This window comes from Engystomops pustulosus, chromosome 2 (genome assembly GCF_040894005.1).
Source record: "Engystomops pustulosus chromosome 2, aEngPut4.maternal, whole genome shotgun sequence".
NCBI classification, from domain to species: Eukaryota; Metazoa; Chordata; class Amphibia; order Anura; family Leptodactylidae; genus Engystomops; species Engystomops pustulosus.
Window position 1 is genome coordinate 137,822,481 of NC_092412.1, and position 25,443 is coordinate 137,847,923.

At 40.7% G+C, this 25,443-nt stretch overlaps 1 protein-coding gene across 2 annotated transcripts in view; it reads left to right on the forward strand.

Moving 5' to 3' along the window:
• Nucleotides 1–25,443, forward strand: part of LOC140118573 (ammonium transporter Rh type A-like) — a 79,752-nt gene that overhangs the window by 39,680 nt on the left and 14,629 nt on the right. The window contains exons 2-7 of one of the 2 annotated variants that reach the window (XM_072136656.1): nt 4,670–4,705; nt 7,478–7,664; nt 8,318–8,468; nt 12,295–12,448; nt 16,400–16,566; nt 22,121–22,258. In XM_072136656.1, the coding sequence (XP_071992757.1) occupies nt 7,498–7,664; nt 8,318–8,468; nt 12,295–12,448; nt 16,400–16,566; nt 22,121–22,258 (777 nt within the window). In that variant the 5' untranslated portion in view covers nt 4,670–4,705; nt 7,478–7,497. Of the gene's footprint in view, nt 1–3,734; nt 4,706–7,477; nt 7,665–8,317; nt 8,469–12,294; nt 12,449–16,399; nt 16,567–22,120; nt 22,259–25,443 lie in introns of those variants that run through there. The other variant, XM_072136655.1, reaches the window with a different exon arrangement.

The following is a 25,443-nucleotide window of genomic DNA, read 5'->3' on the forward strand; positions in this document are numbered from 1 at the left end:
ATATACTTCTTTATATCCCTCCCACCTTTTATTTTGTCCTAATTCATTTCCCTGCTTTCACTAATTATTATTTACCTATCATCCCTATTATAATCACACCCACACGGACCGTATCCTTTTTTCTTTCTTCTTTCTTTTCTTGTCTTTTTTCATTTCTTTTTTCAGCACATCTCCTCTCATTCACCAGTTTTATCACCATTTGCAGTCAGGGCCCCTTTTGTTTCTTCGGCCCCTCTTAGTCTTGGACCCCTATGGCCCTCCTATCACACATCACAGCACAGTCCCCCTTCACCTATTCTTCTCACATTCCCACCTAATTTCACCCATCTCCTTCCACTTTCACTCTTTCACTCACACACACTTTCCAGCAACCATCTCTACCTTTCATTCACATGTTTTCTAGCATCCATTATCAGGTCTACACTATCACCAATCCCACTCCTAAATCGTATTTATTTATTTATCAGCACACATTCAGTTGTTATCTACGCTAAAGCATGTTATTTACTTCATAGTAACCCTAGTACGATTTATTTACCTACTTTCTTGACATTCACGAATGTATTTTTTATTTACTATACTGATTTTTTAATTTAATAATTTTTTAATTTTGCAACTTCTAATTTTCATTTGCGGCTCTCTCAAATACCCTGAGAACCGGCACTTTCAAATTTGTTGTCCTATTCACGTTGACTAACTCCATATGCATATATATGCATTTTTACCACAGTTAGGACTCTCAAAAACTTTACTAGGAGATTACTATCCAACTACTATATCCAGCAACCGTGGAACCCTTGAATATAGCTACTTAGTGGAACAAACGGCCAACAAACGCTTTTCAAGGATCATCAATGATACAATTAAGTTTCCTCTGTGTCTTGTTTCCTTAAACCACCAGTTTTGCATCCTTGTATGTTATCAGTACCTGGGGATTGTAAAAATTGACTTCTGATACTTTAAGCCTGTGCCCATGTCATAGCCTACTTTTTCCTTAGCCTTGTTTCCTTGTAGCCTTGTTTCCTTAAACCACCTTTTTTGCATCTTTGTATGTTACCAGTAGCTGGGTATTGTAAAAATTGACCTCTGATACGTTAAGCCTGTGCCCATGTCATAGCCTATTTTTACTGTATTGCATATATTGAGATTCTCAGTCCGGGTCCATTTGCTCTATTATATGCGACCGACTTTTATTTTTGAGTAAACTAAGCACTACTCTTGACTTACCTGGCATTTTGCTATAATCTATATTTTTCTATGATAAGTGCTCTAGGACAGATAACTACTTCGATATAAATACTGGCTATATTGTACGATACAATTTCAGACTATGAGTGTCAAAACCTCCGTTTTCGCAGTCTTGCATGTTCGTTATTCAAGTTAGATTTACTGTGCACCATCATGTTATCATCTTTACGCCGGGTGGCATGCACCGCTTGACATTGTTTAACGTCTTACCTACCCGTTTGTTGCCTAGGCAACATCTAAACATTTACACCCCGGCCGGGGATGCGCATGCGCCAGACTTTCTAACCACTTCCGGTTTACGCCGATTAACTTCCGGTCATGCGCCGTGGACCGAGCAACACGCCGGTTGCTTCACAATTCAGATGCGGACTGCATAAAAGGTGAGACACTCTTGTCTAGGGCTGTACACCCCTGAGGAAGTTGCCCTTTGTGGCGACGAAACGCGTGGGGAGCCCTTTGCCTCTGTCTCCACTTACCTCCTTCCACTGTGGTAACTCGTGTTCCTTTCATTTTTTTTCTCCTCATTTATTGTCACGTTTACCATTACAACTAGCACCTTTAGATGCACCTTGTCATGCTAGTGGGTTTCTCTCAGGTCTGGATATACTGAGTATTGTTCTTTGGATATCAAAAATTTTTTTTGGCACTTGTGGCACTTTATTTACTAGCAGGTTGAGAATCCTTGGGAGGTAATATATCACTATTCAGTGATTGACAGTGGGCAGTTACGGTGTACCTATACCCGGTCACCGTACATTGTTTTGGTATACACTTTGTGTATTTTAAATGTTTTTAACATGTTGTGTACTATCTGTCCTGTATCAATAAAATTTGTTTTTGATTTTTGCATCATCCAATGAGCCTTTTGGATACATTCTTTTTCTTGTGTTTGAATTCAAGGTGAGGTACAGAGTCGTGAGGCAGCTTCATGGTAGGGGATAGGTAGGAGGTCGAGACAGGCAGCACAGGATCAAGGACAGAGGCAGAGCAGAAGGTCATGGCTGGCAGCGAAGAAGCGTAATCAGGAACAGAACCGGGGTCACAATGGGAATTCACAATAGGGAACAAGCTTTTCACTAAGGCACGAGGCACAAAGATCTGGCAGGACATGTGGGAAGAGTTATGCTTTATTAAATTACCAGGTGGCACTCTGGCCCTTTAAATCTTGCAAAGCCGGCGCGCACGCCGGACCGCAGAAGTCGCCGCTGGATCGTGGAGAGTTGAGTGAGACTGCTGGCGTGGAGGGGCACACAGAGGAGGAACAGTTTGCCTCGACCCGGGGATGGGTCGCAGGGGCACCTATGACAGTCATTTTTAACGTCTTTTTTTTGCGTGCTATCTTAAAAAATTTTGCACCTTTTTTTGGGAACACATAGAGCTAGTTAAATCGTAATAGAAGTTTAAAGATTTTTTTTCATTTTTAGTTTGATAAAATTCAGGCAAATGGCTGCAGATAGCTAATGAGCCAAATGTAATTTTAGTACTACTTAACTGCTAATTGATCTGTTTGGTAGTTACATTTATACACTATTACCATTACAATCATCCCTTTTACAGTAACCAGAAAGCTCAAATCACAAATACTCCCCAGTAGACAAGATGCCATGTGAGAGTGCTCCTAAGTAGCCAAGTCACAGTGCTCCCCAGTAGTCAAGTAAGCAAGTCAGAGTGCTCCACAGTAGTCAAGTAAACAAGTCAGAGTGCTCCACAGTAGCTATGTCAACAGCTAGTCGACAGTAGTTGAAAACTTCCCAGTGGCCAAGGCTCAGTGTTCCCAAGTAGCCATCATTCTTACCTCCTGACTAAGGGTTTCCTGTAGCAGATCCTGCTGTATGGTGTGGCACTCATCTTACAGCATAACAACAAGCTTGGTGACATTGTGGCATTCTAGTCACTAAGATGTTGACTTGTGTTTGACATCTATGGTGTAGTAACTCCAGTATTTTTTAAAACATAGGGCCACATGTATCACTCGTTTTTTCTGTTGTTTTTGCACCTTTTCATTCATTCATTCATTGACTAAACGCCAAACTAGCCGCGCAGCAAAGATAACCAGCTTTCCCTCATCTATCTTACCAATCCAGTTGTTTTGCTGCGCCTAATGATATTCATCACTTGCAACATTTTCATTTAGGCGCAAAAACGGGCGCAAAAACACTCCAGCACGAAGGTGGCGTTAACTGAGAAGAAAGCACTGAGCCCCTTTGCAGAAGAGCTAATTTCTTGCAGATACTACATACAAGTGTCCCCTGTGTAATTCTGCACAGTATCACCAGTGTGTCTGAGGGGGATACTGTACAGAATTTCTGGGGTGCAGCAGGAGACCAGCACTGGGGGATCCCCTCCAGGAGAAGCCACTGCTGAGGAGGTCACTGGGTGCTGGGTGTCACACACCTGGGTGTTGCTGTGAGTGTTATCTTCATTCTGGGATGTGGGAGAAGCAGAGAGGAGCTTGTAGCAGGATCACATGTAAGTGCACGAAGTGCGCCTAAACTCTGTTAAAGTAAAGTGATTAAAAAGAGGCAGGAAATTACCATATCACAGATGGTGATAATTCTGGCAAAACAGTGCCCCAGAATTTAGGCGCAACTACTACACTTAGGCGCACAAAAGTGATAAATGTGGCCCATTGTCTTTAAATGCTCCTTAGTTTTACAATAAAATACATCATTTTCAGTTTATGTATTGCAAACCAACAATTTCAAGTTCTAGATTTCTCTTATTGTTTCCCACTGGACATGTAGTCCCTAGGAAAAAAGCCTTAAAAGTGAAAAGCAATCCTATAATTTTACTAATAGTAGTAGTAAGTTCACAAACTTTGCACATTTAAAATGTCTTGCGCTCAACAGATACCAACAGTCCAGACTTAAATTGTCTTAAAAGGTGCTACAAGTATGAACCAACTGTATAATGTCCAATAACATTTTGTTTTTTTTGTCTATGTTTTAGGGGTTGGAGATCATTAGTCCAAACAATCTGTCCAAATGCTGTTAATTTTTTATCTAATGCTTATGGTCACAATAAGTCATATTAAAAGAAAATGTCATCTTTTTGTTATATTAACATTTGGTGTCACTTTTGGAAAATGATCTGCCACCAGTATCTCTCTGTACGTAGCACTTCTTCAACAGATCTTTCTTTCCAAGAAGTGTTAAAAAGTAAGTTGCTGACAAAGTATGGCACCCAGAGAGGTTCCCCCGCCTGCTAGAGATAAGACATCATCACATTTCTTGGTGAACACCCATCTGCGTCGTGCTTGTTGTGTGTCCCTGCTCAGAATAAGAAAAATATTTTTTTCCATTATTTTACCTTCTAAAAATGGCACCAAGATACCCGGTCAACTTAAGAGGTTGCGTGCCATTTGCTCTTTTTTTCTTACAATCAGTTTTTATACTTGTTTTCACGTTTTTTCTCCCCCAAGGCTACAAATTGCAGAACAGTCTGAGAGGCTATCCAGGTAAGAATTATTTCAATGTGTCAGTGTTATAAGGTCTTTTGTGTCTGTAGTGTAAGTTTGTAACTTAAACATCTTATGTAGATGTAAATAAGCTCATAGCAAGAGCACATTTTACGGTTTATAATAGAGACTTATTTGTAAAAAAAAACCCAAAACATTACGCCCCTAACCGTTTTTTATTCCATACCAAAAAATGTTATTGGGACGCAAGTGTTAAGTTGAAGGACAATAAAGAAGCATTTTTAATTAGCTATAGCACCTAGTTTAACAGATTATGTGCAAATGTTTGTTTGGACTGTACCCACTGCACTTTTGAATTAGGGAGAAATTGGTCTCATATTGGTCTTAGCATTTTGAACTGATGGACACTACATGTGTCCCTTTTTAAAATTTTAGTTTAAGTGTCTCCATTAACAGAAGCCTGAGACAACGTATTGGTGTATTTCGGCAAGAATTTCATTTATTTCCCATAAATTCCTTTCTGTAAATTAAAAGAGTGATAATATATGAAAGCATATGTTATTCTTTGTATTTGACTTCCAAAGAAACCTACCATTGCCCTACCATGTTTGGCATTGCTGTCAAATGTGTGATAATAGCATCAAATGATATCTAGGAATAAACCTGTGAAATTGAACAGATGTGAGCCAAAAGAAAACTTATTTTTGTAATTGGAATTTTCCCACTATTCACTATCAATCAGTATAATTTCTCTTGGAATATACAGTATGTACAACATACCTGACAGTGCAACCTAATTAGTATATTGAGTGCCAAAACTAACAGCACCTGTGGCTCAAAAACATGGGATCTGGAGAAAAAAAAATCTAAGTGTGCCAGAATGAAGAAATAGCATCATTCTAAGCATGTAAAGAGTTAGAAGAGTTATACAGATAGATGAAGGATCACAGTAAACCTGACAACTATTGCAGGTGGTGAATCTTCCGCTTTAAGAAAGGCTGGATGCACAGATGATTCTCTGCACTTTTGTCTATGTCTGGCATCAGTATAGCATCCAATTTAGATGGATCCTCATAAAGTATAGTCTATAAGTGGTCCTTGGAAACTGGTTCTGTCTACGACATTTTCTGTATGGACATAATCTCATGATAAACATGTGATCAGTCACATGTCCTATTAAAATAATGTCCTTGGGTCTAGTATTTAGTGCAGCCGTTAAAAAAATAATGTTTTTATGTGCATCGAGCCTAAGGGTAGCATATGAAGTCTCATTTACCTTATCACCTTAGAAAATGCAGATATAACCTTACCTAGTTATAGACTGCATCTGAGTTCTTTAGAAGATTTTCATTTTTTTTCCTATTGGGAGCATGATATCTGTACTACATAAACAGGAAAGGCTCTGTATTCAGTCAGCGTGTAATGGACATTCAGTTCAGTAGAAAGAGGTGTGGTACAATATCAACCGAACTACAGGGTGTCAAGGCATGGACAGTGCTGATAACAGGAGCTTCTATTTCTTTTGCAATTCTATGTATTCATTTTTCTGTCATGTTTTGGTAATTTGTAAATTACCATTAGATTAAAAAAAAATAAAAATGCACAAATTGTTACCTTTTCACATCCTTTTAATGAAGTTATCTAAGTAACATTAGTATTAACCTTGCTTCATTATATCATTGAATACAACCAAAATAAAAAATGATGTCATCCATAAAAGACCACTCTGGTCCAGACATTTGTTGCAGTGTTTGCCTGTGTGTTAAAGCACTGTCTGTCATCAGGATGGACAGAAAATGGCACAATTTTTATCATTATGATCCATATTGATGTTTATTTTTGAACATCTTTTGCTCAAAGAAGATAACAGATACAGGCAGGAAAAGTTACTTGATTGATCATAATGTTATGAACACACTTGGCCCATTAACTTCCCCTGATAACGTTTATTAGACAGTTTATAAATTTCCTGGTGGTTGGGAGCACATAGTCAGTGTCAGTGTGGAGATTCCAGTCTTGGACCAAGAGGTCAGAAGTGTGCAGCATCCGTCAGTACTGCAGAGTTAGTGTTCCAGACCAGGAAGCAGAAGTGTCACAGGCAAGCTGCCTGACACGTTAGCCAGTCACAAGAGACTAGGCCCTGAGGACAGAGATCCACCATCAAGACTCTGTTCCATCTTTACCACCCCAGTCTGAAGCTATTATCCAGGCTGTGAGCAACCACCTTCCTGTGGACCTGCAGTCCGACCAGTTATCTCCCGCTGTTCGCAGTTCAAATAAAGAACTGTAAGTTATTCTGCATCAGCATGCCTCCAAATGATCCCTGGATTAGGCTGTATACCAACAAGGGCACCCCCATCTTCCATCCCCAGGGAATCCTATCTAAACATCAGGGTTGCCCCAGGGAGAAAGGTGTTCTATCACCCTCTCACTCCATTTTCTTGCACAAACCACCTGATGGAGACCTTCCAGGCTCTAGACAAGGTCTCCGTTCCCGTGGTCATTGCCACATCATGTATTTTTAAGACTAAATCAAGTAGAGCACTGTACTATTTCTGACATTTCCACAGAGTCGATTGGAATGGCAGTGCATCTGCTTGACTATTGCTTAATTTAGAAGGAGCATCTTTTGAATGGTTTTATTGGAGTGCTTGAACCTATACCATTCCTCAGATTATTCCCTATTGTGTATGTAGGTAATAAGCAGTATACAGAGTTGTTTGGTGATACATTTTTTGCAATAAACCGTATCACTGGATATGCATGCTCAATACAGTTGCTCTCATTTTCTGCGGAATTGTTCCTTTTTAGCATTGCAAGATGTGAATGTCATGATCTTTCTTGGACTTGGATTCCTATTTGGATTCTTAAAAAAGTTTGGATTCAGTGGAATTGCTTTTAATTTTCTGAATGCAGTTATAGGACTACAATGGGCGATTATTTGTGATGCCCTAATATTTAAAAACCACACAGAAACGGAAAGCATTGGCATAAACAGGTATGCAATACATTTTTTATTTACTTTAAATGTGTTCTTAATAATGTAATCCTCCATTTGTAAAGAATAGATATACTGTAACATGTGTGTCCCTAGGGCTATAACCACATCCTATAAGATTTGCTGTTGATTATGATTTTGAACTTTACACCAATTTGACTGCTGCTGATTTTGTTTGTGGCTGCATACTGTTGATTGTGATGCATAATGTTAATTGTGATGGACTTATGCTTTCTCCATTCACATAACTCCATTTTTGTTCTGATTTCTGTTTGGGTTTGATTTAAATTGGCCAGTTTGATATCCCAAAAGAAGATCACTTGCTCTTTTCTTAGTGCTTGCTATAATTCTTGTCTGGAGTTTGCTAGCATACTCTGTATTGCGTTATTATTTTTCTATTCTCTGCTCACCTCCTCACCTTCCACTTGACTATTTTTCTGTTCTGCATAGTCCTCTTTGTTTTCACTCATGGTTAAGCCAGTTGTAACGGACAGATGCTCCCCAAAATCTCCTGTTACAAATCGGATGTTACAGTTGTCATTTCATAATTTTTTCAAAAGCTGTTTGGGGCTATAATTAAAACTATAAAATATATTAAGCCTATTTTGTAATAAGATGACATATATTTCATTTGTACTCATGTCTTATTATAGCTTAAGAAAAGGCCTGATGAGCATTTTGCCAGTATTAGTCTCTTTTGGAGCTGTCTTAGGAAAAGTGAATCCTCTACAGTTGGTTGTGATGACTATCCTGGAAATACCTGCATTTGCTGCAAACAGATATATTATGACAAAATATCTGTCGGTAAGAGACACATGCTACAGAAAATATTGTTTTACTATTTATTTATTTAACAAAAAAACTGAAATATCACATGATCATAAGTATTCAGACCCCTTGCTCGGTATTGAGTATGAGCACCTTTTGAGCTAGTACAGCCATGAGTCTTCTTGGGAATGACGTAAAATGTTTTTAATACCTGGATTTGGGGATCCTCTGCCATTCTTCCTTGCAGATCCTCTCCAGTTCCCTCAGGTTGGATGGTGGATGTTGGTGGAAGCCATTATAAAGTCTCTCCAGAGATGCTCAATTAGCTTAAGTACAGGGCTCTGGCTGGACCAGTCAAGAATGGTCACAGAGCTGTTCTGAAGCCACTGCTTTATTATTTTAGCTGTGTGCTTAGGGTGATTGTCTTGTTGGAAGGTGAGCCTTCGGCCCAGTTCGAGGTCCAGAGCACTCTGGAAGAGGTTTTCATCCAGGATATCTCTGTACTTCGCTGCATTCATCTTTCATTCAATTGCAACCAGTTGCTCTGTCCATACAGCTGAAAAACAACACCCCCATAGCATGATGCTTCCACCACCATGTTTCATTGTTGGGATTGTATTTGGCAGGTGATGAGCAGTGCCTGGTTTTCACCACACATATCGCTTAGAATTAACAACAGAAATTTCAATCTTTCTCTCATCTTATTTCTAATAGTCTGGGAGTAATTAATATTCTTCTTTAGCTCTCTCACCAAGGCTCTTCTCCACAATTGCTTAGTTTGGCTGGACAGTCAGGTCAAGGAAGAGCTGTGGTCGTCCCAAACTTCTTCCGTTTAAGGATTATGGAGGTCATTGTGCACTTAGGAACCTTGAGTGCTGCAGAAATTCTTTTGTAACCTTGGCCAGCTCTTTGCCTTATCACAGTTCTGTCTCTGAGCTCTGTGAGCTGTGAGATCCTATGTAGACAGGTGTGTGCATTTCCAAATCAAGTCCAATCAGTTTAATTAAACACAGCTTGACTCCATTAAAGGAGTAGAACCATTAGAACCATCTCAAGGAGGATCAGAAGGAAGTAAGCAGCATGAGTTAAATATGAGTGTCACAGCACAACACTTATGACCATTTGATATTTCAGTTTTTCTTATTTAATACATTAGAAAAATTTCTACATTTCTCTTTTTTCTGTCAAGATGCAGAGTGTACACTAATGAGCAAAAAAAAATATTTTTTTTGATCTTACCAATTGGCTGCAATGAAACAAAAAAATGAAAAACAATATAAATTCTTTTTATTTTCAAGTGAATAAAACAAAGCTGCTAGGTTATGTCTTATAGTAGGGTGCTGGATTATTCTTCATGTTTTAAGTTTCTTTACACTGCCATCCACCGGACAGGTGGTTGCAGTTGTATGCAGCGTAATCAAATGTTAATGGATATTCACTTTGAGAAGGGTTCCTAAATGGGGGTTCCCATCTGTAATATCAGGGGCATAACTAGAAAACTTAGCATGCTTTTAATACCTCCCTACCCCCTCAGAAAATATACATATTTGTTTACTCACATATTTATACACTCATACACACCTATACACACACTCATGTGCACACATTTAAGCACTAATATATATATATACTTATATAAACTTACAAAAATCTGTCCCAGTAGCTGTTGACCACATGGGGGAAGTACACAGCAGGAATTAGAGATGAGATTCCTAGTCTTGCCATCTTGCTCTCCCCTGCTTATTGCTTATCTGGGCCGATTCATGCTGTGTACTGTGGAAGATTCGCTGTATTATATATACATATTATGCTGTACAAAGTGCAGTGTCAGGTCTGCAAAGTGTCAGGTCTGTTGCCGGGGCCCATAGCAACTGCTATGGCTGCTAACGCTGTAGTTACGCCCCTGTGTGATATCCATATATCCTTACAGGTCATATAGATAGAGGTTATTTTGATTAGACAATTTCTTTAGTTTCAACAAGATTTTATTGCTTGAAAAGTATAGAGAAAGGCCTTGCAAAACATATTCCCCACGCAGGGGGAACATTTATGTAAATAGAATTTTCCAGCTACTGTATAATTTTAAACAATAAAACATGGGGGAAACAGGGGCAGGAGGAAAGTACACAGGCATATATCACAATATATTTTTAGTTTGTAATGTGTAGAGACATTGGCCAACATTTATCAAACGAAGTGCAAACTGCCTGTGGAGTGTGCAGTAAATGTTGGGCCTCTGCACTGCTCTGGCAGAGTGCAACAACTTTTTTTGGTACATCATTTGTCAAACACCACATGATAAATGTGGCACATGGTCTGACTTTATGTGCAGAAATATGTGTAGCAGCAGGCATCGTGCAGAGAGTGTATGAGAGTTTTAACATGGTTCTAGAGAGAGGTAACTATAGGGCAGTGCCACCAAATATAAGCCATATCATCCAGCAAATATTGGGCTTGTGAGGGTACATATTGGCAAGATGTGAGAGAACACAGTGGGGCACATTTACATACCCGTCTGGATGATGATAATGCCGTGATTCACTACGATCGTGCGTTATCCGATATCCTACATGTGTCGCTTCCCTGCTCAGGTCTGCCAGAGTTCACCTTCTTCCTGGTGCATCTAAGTGCTTGATCTTGCGACACAATTTGAAAGTTGAATCCCACGCTTAGTCCGAATCAGTTGGATCGTCCATTGGTCAGCCCCCCAATTTCTCTTGCATGAAAGCCAACGCAGCTGCGCAAAAATCCATTCGCGCACGACACAATTCACATTTAAATATCTGTCACAGCCGCGCAAAACCCCAAAACACTGGGGAGTCCGACGAAAGTGCGTCCACGGCCCTTAGTAAATGTGCCCCAGTAAGTTCTATGGAGGTTACTGTTAATGATACTTGCTGGCTACCTTTTGCTAGAGTGGCACAGCAATGCCTCCATCTCATAGGGGAGAACTGGCAACCTAAATCAGACTCCCACTGTTCCATAAAACGCGACTTGATGCCCGGAGGGGGCGCATTCAAAATACAATATAAGAGAGACTGTTCCTCTACTGAAAGAGTTTAGACAACTTCTTTACAGTCAAAAATTCACATGATGAAATTCAGCATTTTTGAGGGAACTATTTATACCATAATCTTTGCAGTCTGCCTCTGTAAATAAATAGGAGCACAGCACTGACGGGCAACAGCACGAATAACGGGAGTGACAGAGGAGATAAGCATAGCTTTCTTTTGTTTTTACAGCCTCCCAATCCGGTTATCTAGGTTTTGCAATACCCAGAAAACCCATCTAAGAAAACATTGGGGCTTATTTATTAAGGGGTCCACGGATCGCACTTTTGTCGGAATTTAGAAATTTTCTGGATTTGCGCTCCTGTGACATTTAATTAACTGGTCATTGTGTCGCACTTGATCGGATTGTGGTGCAATTGCGCTGGCTTTCATGCGACAGAAATCGGGGGTAGGCCGTCAGACGATCCGACTGATTCGGACTGAGCGCGGTATAAAAATTGTGTTGCAACTAATGCACTTACACGGGGAAGAAGAAGGTGAATTCCGGCGGACCTAAGCAGGGAAGCGACACATGCAGGATATCGGGAGCATCATCGCGAGCGCATTCCGGTCGGACAATACACTTCAGGTGAACTCCGTTGGCCGGGTAAGTAAATGTGCCCCATAGTGTTCCTGTATGTCCAGTTTTGTTCTATCTACAAATAAGGGATCCATAACTAATACACTTTATTGTAATACAATTATTGTAAAATGTTTAGTGTAATTAATGTTGGACGATAAAAAATCCTATTTTTTATTTATTAATATATATTATGAAATGACATATAATGACTGTTGCTTTTTGCTTTCAGATGACCAACCATAATAGCATGATGCATGGTCATATATTTGGGGCATATTTTGGACTTGCTGTGTCATGGTCAATGCTACCACCTTTAGCAGGAAACAAAGCTAGCGAGGAGAATGAGAAACCAACAAAAATATCAGAAATGCTTTCCATTTTTGGTAGGTGCAACTTAAATTCTATTTTGTGTCAAAGACTATAAAATAAATATAATAGATCGGTAGATAGAATAAGCTCACTGCTGTTGAGCATTACCAGATATACAGCTGCATGCACAGTTCCCCAAGAAAATCCATCACTCACATTGCATCGGTATGAAATTTACTATATCCAAACATGATAAAACAGTTGCAAACAAGAAACACAGCCACAGATGACATAAGTTTTTCAGCAATAAGTAAACCATGAATAAGACTGTATAGCTGATATGTGTATGTCATCTGTGGCTGTGTTTCTTGTTTACACCTGTTGTATACTTCAATACAGATTACAGAAGATTTTATCCATATACAACATGAGACCTGGATTCTCCTTATCCTGGACTACAAAGTTTCCGTATTTTTTGGACTTCAAGACGCACTTTTTAGCAAAAAAATCCTCCTATCCACAGTCCTGGAGATTGTGTGAAGCTCACAAAGTGCAGAAAGGGAGAGGGAAAGACAGCAATCCTAGGTAATCACGATTTGAGTGGTGCTCGCAGCTGTGGATCCGGTGCTCAGAGTCCCATAATCAGCATAAGGAATGGAGAGGGCCACAGCACCCGGTACGATTCAGTTCCAAAAAGTCTTTATTGTAACATCATCCAAGCATAAAAATTGCAACGTTTTGATTCCAGTTGAATCTTTCTCAAGCATAGGTATCATTACAAAGGTTAAAACATATATAGAAAAAAGTGATAGTGACATCATATCCTGTGTAGCGTGATCATCCAATAAAATTCATTATCAGTGTTCAAGTTTACAATGTTTATATCGCAGCAAAAATGTAAAATATATAATACATATCTTAAAACATCTGGTGCCCCGTAAACATATACATAATATACAATAAAGAGGAGAAGGTGCACTGACCTCCGTGTGTCTTGGAACCACACATGTGTATTGTTAAGGTAATTGGCCCATCCTATCCTCAGAGGTCCAGGAGCTCTACAAGTAAACCAGTTGGATTCAGAGGGCTCCGTGGCTCAAACTCAGGCTCCGGTCATGTGACTGCTACTCCGGTCATGTGATCCCTCCATAAGTATACTGAGATTACGCTAATGTGCTTAATAAAAACACTGTCATAGATGTGTCTGTCTCGTCTTAAAAGCAAAGAGACATAGAATAATAAGAGGTAACTATGCATATAGCGTTTAAAAATATAATTCATGAGGATATGGTTATTTGGTAGCGGGATATTGAAAGGCAAGCCACTGTGTCCATGTAGATCCAGACAAAGGAGTCTGGTGCGTAAAAAAATTGAAAAATGGGATAAAAAAGGTATTCGGAGGTACATACATTCATCTGAAACACACATCATTTCATAATCTATGAGTTCTTATGCCTCTATTTTGGTACCAGGGGGGTGGCATGGAAAGGGTTAACAGAAACCATAACTGGTAATGTCCGATCCCAGCACATGTCCCCATACGGTACTCCATACGGGCTAAATGGACCGAACGTGAATGGCACTACCTTCAGCTCATGCCAAAAGAATCCTGGCATATCATGAGTCAGATTTTTCATGCCCACGTATTTGTCCAAAAGTATATCAGGTAACTCAAATACGATGACAATTCAGGGAAAAACATATACACACCTCCAAGCTACAGAAAAACAGACCCATGAAGACATCCGAATGGACAAAGTGTTGTCGTACCTATTCATTATGGTAATCCCAAGGAGCAAAAGATGAGTCTAATCGATAAGGACAGGTAAAGACAGGTATATTTTTATGGCCTGGTTTGAAGAAAAATTTGTGTACCCATCCAGTCACTTCCACCAAGTGGTAGGCTGGATGAGGTACATAGATGACATATTCTTTCTTTGGAAGGGTGATGAGGAAGGCCTTCTAACTTTTGCCCATGAAATCAATCTCCACGTTCCGGAATTACAATTATAATTCACTATTTGTCTGGATCTACATGGACACAGTGGCTTGCCTTTCAATATCCCGCTACCAAATAACCATGTCCTCATGAATTATATTTTTAAATGCTATATGCATAGTTACCTCTTATTATTCTATGTCTCTTTGCTTTTAAGACGAGACAGACTCATCTATGACAGTGTTTTTACTAAGAACATTAGCGTAATCTCAGTATACATATGGAGGGATCACATGACCGGCGTAGTAGTCACATGACCGGAGCCTGAGTTTGAGCCGCGGAGCCCTCTGAATCCAACTGGTTTACTTGATCACCATGACAACGACAATGATTACACAAGCGCAGTAAACTTGAACACTGATAATGAATTTTATTGGATGATCACGCTACACTGGATATGATGTCACTATCACTTTTTTCTATATATGTGTTAACCTTTGTGATGATACCTATGCTTGAGAAAGATTCAACTGGAATCGAAACATTGCAATTTTTATGCTTGGATGATGTTACAATAAAAACTTTTTGGAACTGAATCGTACCAGGTGCTGTGGCCCTCTCCATTCCTTAAGCTCACAAAGTGCTTCACCGACTCTCTGAGAGAACAAATCCTCTGCACTGCTCCCCGCTCTACTTGTTCACCCAGACCGTGAGTTTTACTGCAAGACCTAGAGTGATGTCAGAAGCATGTGACTGATCACACGCTTCTGGCATTACTGCAGGGTCCTTAAACTCTTTCATGCTGCCAGAGAAGACGTTGAGTGGTGTCAAATATATTTTTTCTTTTTTTGGGGTGTATGTCTTATGGTAAGGTGAGTTTATACTTTATTTCACCTGTTACTGAATGGTATGGTTAACAGTAACTATTCACAACAGACAGTTATACAGATCGCATTGTCTGAGGGTGGTTAAAAGTCGTTGTTCACTGCAATGGCCTGTTCAGTAACAACACATGTCAATCGGTTAAATGATGTGGTCAGTACTGCCTGTGATATCTAAGGGGGTTCTGAAGCTGTAATTTATAAATAATGACCTTGACTGTAAATTTAATACGCTATTTATGTTGGTGAGCAAACAGGTAAAGCCACGCTCTAAAGCAGTGGTTCTCAACCTGTGGGCCGCGACCCCAGCGGGGGTCGAACGACCAAAACACAGGTGTCACCTAAAGCCATCAAAGGCCACGATTTTATTGCATTTTTGCAGAGAATCACATGGTTTGGGGTCACTGCAACATGAGGAACTGTATTGTGGGGTCACAGTATTACAAAGGTTGAGAACCACTGCTCTAAAGGTTTATTGTCAAAAGAGCATGAGTATCTGTGAATTCAAAGTGCATAGCAAACAGCAGGGTAAAATGTTGTTCTCTATGCCCCAAAAGATAAACTAGTTCATCCATGAATAAAAATGTAGTCTTTATGGAATATCCATAAAGGATATAGCGTATATTAAATTCTCCACTACGTTATATGCAGTATGGTGAATGGCACAACATTTTTATTTTGAAAGAGTTATTGCAATGCATATACCGGTAATTAGAAATAGGCACCCCAAATTGATACCATCAATTGTCCTATGCATCCACTGTGTGTCACAGCAGGCACAGAAGACCACCAGCAATGCAACCATTGAAAGTTATATTGGGCCGTTCATATTTCTATGAGAACAAATTTATTTAGGTGATCTAGTGCAAGGAGAAATGGTAAGAAAATTAGGGGAGGCCCAGGAACTTTCTGTTTTCTACTACTTCCCCCAAGCATTATAATCTGTTTGCAACATGTTATACAGAAATGCACTATAATTCCAAAAATACCTGTATTATTTCTGTTCTTTATTCCGTTCTTTATGCAAGATAAGCAGGAAATCCCATCTATATTGCTGTGATTCTGAAAAAAAAAACTGCCGTTTAGCTTCTTAGCAGTTAAGCCCTTTAATATACAACTTACAATTTTATACTTGCTTTGCATTCATGATTGATTAGTTTCCTGGTAGCAGTATCTTATAAAATATTGTGGTGTTTATTCTCTAGGAACTCTCTTCCTGTGGATGTTCTGGCCTTCATATAACTCTATAATGCTGACTGAACCTCCCCAATTAAGAAATGCTGTGTACAATACCGTTTTCACTTTGGCTGCTAGTACTGTCACAGTGTTTTCTGTATCATCTCTCCTAAACCTGTCAGGAAAGTTTAAAATGGTATGTAATATTATCTACTATGTAAACGATACTACTGTGCGTGATGAAATATTAATCCTAAGTGTGCACCATTGGTAAACTAGAGGGCAGTTAGCATCTTTTGAAGTCTCCAGGCAGCTTTTATGATATCCTGGAGTTTTTACAGATTAAACTCTAAACTGTAGACTGGTCTGTGCAGACTTCAAAAGACACATCTGAACTTACCCTTCATCCACAAAGTCAAAGAACTTTTTAAATATTCCTGGACTCTACCCCTTCATTAACACTCTATCCAATCCTGAAAGACACTGGGGCACATTGACTAAGAATGGCGCAGTCTGTATTATGTGCCGTTTGGCTGTGTATAGTGCAGGGAGCGCCAGATTCATGATTTGTAAGGGGGTGGTGGGAACGTGGCACCAAGTAACTAAATATAACTAGCTACACACATGGAAAAGCAGCCAATTAGAAAATACACAAGAACATGTGTGTAATAGCCAAAAGGAGTAATCTTTATTAACAAATGAAACAATATATACAAAAACGACACACAGGTCGCACACAAATGATTAAAAACATCTAAAAGGGGAGGGGGATACAGCCCAGCTGTACCCCTCACACAAGTATGGACAGAGGGGGGACAGTGGCACCTGATAATACCAACAAACTATCACCCCAAGGTGACCTTGCTCAAGGCACTGTCAGGGTCAGAAAAAGATGCCCCGCACGTATTGCCGCGGATTGCGGCTTCCTCAGGGGATATGCGTGGGGCGTCTTTTTATGCATGTTAGGGGTGCAGATTATTCCTGGACATTCATTAACAGGCTCTTATCTTGTGCCGATTTGTCGCACGCTTCATCCAGCCTGACAGGTTGCTTGTTATTTGAGTGCCCAGCATATCCCTTACTTACCAGCTGCTTTTTGTGTAGTATTCATTGCACTTGCATGGTTTGTTGGTATTATCAGGTGCCACAGGTCACCCCTCTGTCCATACTTGTGTGAGGGGTACAGCTGGGCTGTATCCCCCTCCCCTTTTAGATGTTTTTAATCATTTGTGTCCGACCTGTGTGTCGTTTTTGTATGTATTGTTTGTATATATTTGTTAATAATGATTACTCCTTATGGCTATTACACACAGATTCATGATTTGTGGCACACATTCTTCATGAATCTGGCACTCCATGCAATGCCCAGACAGAGTACACCACTTTTTTTTGCTGTACCTTTAACGTAGGGCATGCAACACATCTCTGTCAGACTTTGCATGATAAATCTGGCGCATGGTCCGACTGAGCATCGGAACGCCCCCTTCAGTGCAGAAATTTGTATTACATGAAGAATAATGCAATAATGCAGCCAGTCGCATGTGACACACAGGGCCGGGACCCGGGACCCCCACCATCTTGCCCCCCCAGGGGGCCCCCACCAGATCGCGTCCCCCGGTTCCTGACTCCTCAGCCGCCGCCTCCCTTAGTCGTCCGCCCTTGGCACAGGTCACCACCTCCACGCATATCCCCTTGCATGGCCTGCCCGCCCACCTGTCCGCCCCCCGGCACAAGTTACCGCCTCCCCGCCCCCTTCAGCTGTATGGCCGAGCGGTCCGCCCCCCTGCCCCCCGGAACAAGCAGCCTTACCCCCGCCATGCCCCCCAGAGGCAGCCATCCTCCGCATCCTCCACTCCTCCCCGCTGGAACATTCAGCCGTCCTCCGTGTACAACTCCCCCCCCCTCCCCCGGAACATTCAGTCGTCCTCTGCTCCTCGCGCGCCCCCCCACCAGAACATTCAGCCGTCCTCCGCTCCATGCTCCTTCACCGCTGGAACCTTCAGCCGTCCTCCGCTCAATACCCCCCCCAGGGATCAAGCAGTCATCCTCTGCATCCCGCCGCCAATACCGCAAGAACATGTGTCCCACCCCCCCATGGAACATGCAGTTGACCTCTGTCCGACCAACCCCCCCCCCCCCCCCCCCCGCCGGAGCAAGAATGTGTATATATGCAGTTAGTGTATATATGTATATATGCAGCTAGTGTATATATGTGTATATATGCATCTAATGTGTATATATGTAAATACTGTGTATAGATGAATATACTGTATTTATACACGCATATACTTGTATAAGCATATATATGTGCACATTTAAATATGTATGTGCGATGTATATATACTGTATGTGTGTATATACTTTATGAGTTTGTGTATACTCTGTGTATTAGTGTAGAAATGTATATGGGTACATAAATGTGTGTGTATACTTGTATATATATATGGGTGCAAGCATACGAGTGTAGAAATTTATGTGTGTATATAAAGGTGTGAATATATCAGTGTATAAATGTGTGTAATTGTATAAACTGCGGGACTGCATGTCTGGTGCGGTCTGAGGTGTACGTTAAATGGGACTGCATATCTGGTAGGGGTGAAGGTAGATACAAAGATGTGTTACTGGGGGTGAGGTGGCTGTGTATAGCTGTGTTACTGGGGGTGAGGCGGCTGTGTGTAGCTGTGTTACTGGAGGCGAGGCGGCTGTATGTAGCTGTGTTACTGGGGATGAGGCGGCTGTATGTAGCTGTGTTACTGGGGGTGATTCGGCTGTATGCAGCTATGTTACTGGTGGTGAGGCAGCTGTGTGTAGCTGTGTTACTGGGGGCGAGGCGGCTGTATATAGCTGTGTTACTGGGGATGAGGCGGCTGTATGTGGCTGGGCGAGGCGGCTGTATGTAGCGGTGTTACTGGGGATGAGGCAGCTGTGTGTAGCTGTGTTACTGGGGGCGAGGCGGCTGTATGTAGCTGTGTTACTGGTTGCGAGGCGGATGTATGTAGCTGTGTTACTAGGGGTGAGGTGGCTGTGTGGAGCTGTGTTACTGGGGGCGAGGCGGCTGTATGTAGTTGTGTTACTGGGGATGAGGCGGCTGTATGTAGCTATGTTACTGGGGGCGAGGTGGCTGTATGTAGCTGTGTTACTTGGGGAGAGGTGGCTGTGTGTAGCTGTGTTACTGGGGGCGAGGCGGCTGTATGTAGCTGTGTTACTGGGGGTGAGGCGGCTGTATGTAGCTGTGTTACTGGGGATGAGGCGGCTGTATGTAGCTGTGTTACTGGGGGCGAGGTGGCTGGATGTAGCTGTGTTACTGGGGGCGAGGTGGCTGTATGTAGCTGTGTTACTGGGGCGAGACGGATGTATGTAGCTGTGCTACTGGGGCGAGGCAGCTGTGTTACTGGGGGCGAGGTGGCTGTATGTAGCTGTGTAACTGGGGATGAGGCGGCTGTATGTAGCTGTGTTACTGGGGGTGAGGCAGCTGTATGTAGCTGTGTTACTGGGGGTGAGGCAGCTGTATGTAGCTGTGTTACTGGGAGCGAGGCGGCTGTATGTAGCTGTGTTACTGGGAGCGAGGCGGCTGTATGTAGCTGTGTTACTGGGGGTGTGGCGGCTGTATGTAGCTGTGTTACTGGGGGCGAAGCGGCTGTATGTAGCTGTGTTACTGGGGGAGAGGCGGCTGTATGTAGCTGTGTTACTGGGAGCGAGGCGGCTGTATGTAGCTGTGTTACTGGGGGTGAGGCGGCTGTTTGTAGCGGTGTTACTGAGGACGAGGCGGCTGTATGTAGCGGTGTTACTGCGGCAATAGTGGATAGTGAGCAGGAGGACGTGTATGCACGCTGCACTCCACCAGATTTTGCTCCCAGGGGCCCCCACCAACCTTAATCCGGCCCTGGTGACACATATGTGGTACAGACATTTCTTAAATACCTGTGAAAGCAGTTTGCACCTAAAAAAGACCTGCAAAGTCAGACAGAAAGTGGCGCACGATCTTTAACCCCTTAACGCTCTGCGCCGTAGCTCTACGGCGCTGAGGTACAGGGAGTGTATGAAGAGGGCTCACGAGCTGAGTCCTCTTCATACAAAGGTGGGGGTTGTTGCATATTGCAGCAAACCCCCATCGCTAATAACCGTGGTCGGTGCTTGCACCGATCGCGGCTATTAACCCTTTGATTGCCGACGGCAAATTCGCCGACGGCATCTAAAAGACGGCGGCGCGCCGCCATCTTTATTACGGTGGCGGCGATCGGTTGCCATGGGTCAAAAGAAGACCCGAGGCTTAATGGCTTCTGCAGATTCGTTACAATGAGCCAGTGGCTCATTGTAATGAATGAGCTGCAAAAATGCCATATATTGCAATACAGAAGTATTGCAGTATATGGTAGGAACGATCTGACCATCTAGGGTCAGGTACCCTAGATGGTCTATGAATTACTGAAAAAAAAAAAGTTAAAAAAATAAAAAAAATTAATAAAATATTAAAAATTCACCCCCCTTTCGCTAGAACTGATATAAAACATAATAAACAGTAAAAATCACAGACACATTAGGTATCGCCGCGTCCCAAAATGCCCGATCTATCAAAATATAAAAACGGTTATGGCCGGCGGTGACCTCGCACAGACCTCAAAATGGTAGCAATGCAAACGTTGGCTCATTTAGCAAAAAAATGACACCTCACACAGCTCCGTGCGCCAAAGTATGAAAAAGTTATTAGCTTCAGAAGATGGCAAATTTTTTTTTTCTTTTTTGTACACATTCGTTTAATTTTTGAAATGTATTAAAACACAATAAAACCTGTATAAATATGGTATCACCGCGATCGCACCAAATCAAAGAATAAAGCTGAGGTGTTATTTTGAGTGCACAGTCAAAGTCGTAAAAACTGAGCCCCCCGTTTGGAATTTTTTTTCAGCTTCGCAGTACATGGCATGTTAAAATAAATAACATTACCGGGAAAGTAACATTTGTTATTACGCACAAAATAAGCCCTCACACAGCTCTGTACACGTAAAAATGAAAAAGTTATGGATTTTTGAAGGTGGAGAGCAAGAAATGAGTGAAAAAACCCTGCGTCCTTAAGGGGTTAATAAATGTGCCCCACTCTTGAATAATTAATCAAGAGTCCTGAACAAATAGAGAAAGTATAAAATAATGTTACATACAGATATACAATGTTCACATGCTGGAGGCAGCCAAACTGTGTGTCTCATGTTTCTCCCACCTCCAGGAAAATCAGGATTTACTTTATTTGTAAGTTTCTGTTATTTTTCTCCCTTTTTAAAGCTTTTTACTTTAATGTTGGTATGCTCTGCGATAGTGTAGTTAACTGTGTAACTGCTAGAGTGCTGAGTTTTAATTCAATGGGTGGTAGCAGCATAGATTTATAATTAGAGTGTGGAGGTTGTCTGGGGTGTGATTTATGCTCAATTTGTGTCCTGAGTGAAAGGTGAGTGCAATAATCTAATCTATCTATCTATCTATCTATCTATCTATCTATCTATCATCTATCTATCTATCTATCTATCTATCTATCTATCATATTACACCACTATAAAAACACTGCAAAAACACTCAGGAAACCAGGAAGATATATTTATATGGTAAAATTAACAAATAGTTAAAACAATAAATATAAATACACTGGTATCCAATAATGACTTGCATTATTGGACTTTACATATTTATCTCCTAGCTACCTCTTTCTTCAATATGCATACTCCCAGAAAAATCTGCATAATTATTTCCATTTTATATAGGCCAATATCCGAAATGCAATTCTAGCCGGTGGAGTTTCGTCTGGATTTATAGCTTATATGGTTCAGCATCCATGGATTTCAATGATCCTAGGGTTATTAGCTGGAATAATCTCCACAGTTGGTTTTACACACTTACAGGTAAGGTCTCAGACTTTCCCTTTGTAAACCTTATATGCAGTTCATGTATTCTGTATAGAATAACTACTTTTGCTAGTTAATTTTTTATCTTGTCTCACACCCCAGATGTCAGTTATGAATAGTCAAAGATTATGAATTATCAAGTACACAAAATGACATTTTTTTATTTATGTTTAGAACATAAAGCTCATAAAATTGAAACAAGTATTTCAAAACTTGAGGTACTAAGTGTTTTTTTATTTGCAGCTTCCAGAATCAAAATTTTTTTACAACTACAACTTAATTTATTTATATTAGTAAAGCAGTTGCTACATAGTGCTTTTTGTTTTCACCAAAGGAGTCATGGACAAGATTCTCATGTATGACCCCAATTCTCAAGAATAACCCCAATACATTTCAATGGTGTAATTTCAGTGGGTTTAGAAATATATAAAACATGGAGTGTAAAATTATTTGTACTGGTGGTTCAGAATCTGCATCATATTAGCTATTTATTTACAATGCAGTGGTTTAATGTTTAACCCCTTAAGGACACAGCCATTTTGTAGCTTAAGGCTCAGCCCGATTTTTTGGATTCTGACTTGCGTCTCTTTATACGGTTATAACTTTTGAACACTGTTACTTATCAAAGCGATTCTGAGATTGTTTTTTCCCCACATGTTGTACTTCATTTTAGTGGTAAATTCTGGCAGATAAGTTTTGCATTTATTTACAAAAAAAAAGAAAATATGATAAATTTTTGGAAAAATTTGCCATTTTCGAAATTCAAAATCATTGCGTTTTCAGGCAGATCGATTTACCACCTAAATAAGTTGCTGAATAACATTTCCCATTTGTCTACTTTACATTTTCATAATTTCTGAAATGTCTGGATAATTTATTTTGATGTCACGCGGCTTGCAAATAGAATATCGCTTTTCCGGATTTTCAGAATTGACTATTTTGGGGATAAATACAGTTTGGAATGAAATTTTACATATTTAGCATCAAAACCCCCTATATAACCAACCCATTTTCAAATCTGCACCCCTCAAGCTATCAGAAACAGCTTTTACGAAGATTGTTAACCCCTTGAGATCTTCATAGTAATTGAATCAAAATGGAGGTGAAATTTAGAATGGTCATATTGTTCCCTTATACGTTCATTTAGCCCTAAAATTTACACATTTCCAAAAGATAAAAAGAGAAAACCCACCATACAATTTGTTCTGCAATTTCTCCTGAGTACAAAGACCCCCCACATGTGGCTGTGACTTGTGTTATGGGGGCACAGCGAGGTGCAGAAGGGAAGGAGGGCGCTGCAGCTGCCAGGATTTTAGTTTCCTCATTGGCCCCTTTTGAAGGCTATAAAATTTTCGCTTTTTCGTTATTGGGGCCATGTGATGCCATTTTTTTTGCGGGATGAGATGCTTTTTCCAATGTTACCATTTTGGGGTTTGTATCACCTATTGTTGAAAATTTAGGAACGTTTTTTGAGGACAGGAGTAGAAAAGCATCAATTCTGTACTGGATTTTTTACTTCTTTTTTTTTTGGTGTTCACCGTATAGACTAATAATCATGTTATCTTTATTCTATGGGTTGATACGATTACGGGGATACCAAACATGAATATATTTTCTTACGTTTTACTAAATTTGTCAAACAAAACCCTAATGTGGGGAAAAATCTATCATTTATGTATTGCCGTCTTCCAAGTGGCATAACGTTGTTACTTTTTTGGCTACGGAGCTGGTTGATGGCTTGTTTTTTGCGGGACATGTTGTACATTGCACCAGTATCATGTCGCAGTACATATGGTTTTTTGATCACATTTTATAGCATTTTTTGTGGGATTGAAAAGGTAAAAATCATAATTTTTGGAGGGTTTATAACAGTTTTTTTTTACGGCGTTTATCGTGCGGGTTCAATAATGATTTACTTTTATTCTACGGGTTGTTACGGACGCGGTGATACTATATATGTGGGGTTTGTGTTATGATTTAGACTTTTTTTTGAGTTATATGTCTCTTTATATGTTTTGGGGGTTTGGGGCATTTTTAGTGATTTATGACTTTATTTTTTTATTGAATAACTTTTTTTTTTACTTTTTCACTTTTATACCATGGGACATGAAGAAGCAATCTTCTGATTGCTTCTTCATGATAATATTCTGCAATACTCATGTATTGCAGAGTATTATCAGTGTCAGCCTATACACTTGCATAGGCTGGCACTGTGCCAGTAAGATGACGTCACAGACGCCATCTTACTGGCAATTCTTGCAGGTAACTCTGGGGTCCAGATCGGACCCCAGAGTTACTATAGCAACGATCGGCGCACCCCGAAAACGGTTCGGGGGGGCCGATCGTGGGGGAAAGATCCCCCAGATACATGTTAGATGCCGCGGTCGCGCTGACCGCGGCATTTAACGGGTTAAGCACCCGCGATCGGAGACAACTCCGATCGCGGGTGTTACACTGGGGTGCCGGCTATCAGTCACAGCCGGCACCCCGTCTTTCCCGATGCCGGTTCGGCTCAGATCTTGAGCTGAACCGGCATCAGCTCAGCGTCCGATATATCGGACGCTGAGCGCTAAGTCACTGCGCTCAGCGTCCGATATATCGGACGCTGAGTGTTAAGAGGTTAATAACCCTGGGATGCAAAGACATTTTGCCTAAAATCTGCAGTAGTCTTAAAACTTAAAGGGGGAGATTCTTCATTAGGGGAATTTTAAAGACAGTTTCAATGGAATCTTCATTGCTGGAATTTGCACAAAACTAGAACACTGTAAAATAAATATGATACATATTATGGGTCAAAAAGATTTATTTGAATACACAAAATACAAAACAGGACATAAATAAAGTATCAATAAAGAATTCCGTCCACAACAGACGGATGTCAAAAACATAGCAATACGGTTTTGCATTGACAACAATAATACGGTTCAAGTATCCGGTGGGTATCATACTATAAGAATAATTCACCATCAAACATGGTACAGAAAAAAACAAGGAAACTGGGGTAGAAGAAAACAGGGAGAGGGAAATTTGTTTGAGTAGGAACAGTAAATCAGTAGTCAAGTTGAAAAACGATTTGTAGAGCCAATGAAGGAAGATAGTCCAGGTTAAAGATACCTTAGACTAAGTGAGATCTCCCGAGGAGACAGAAACTCTAAAGATCAACCAGTGGCAACAAGTTGTAT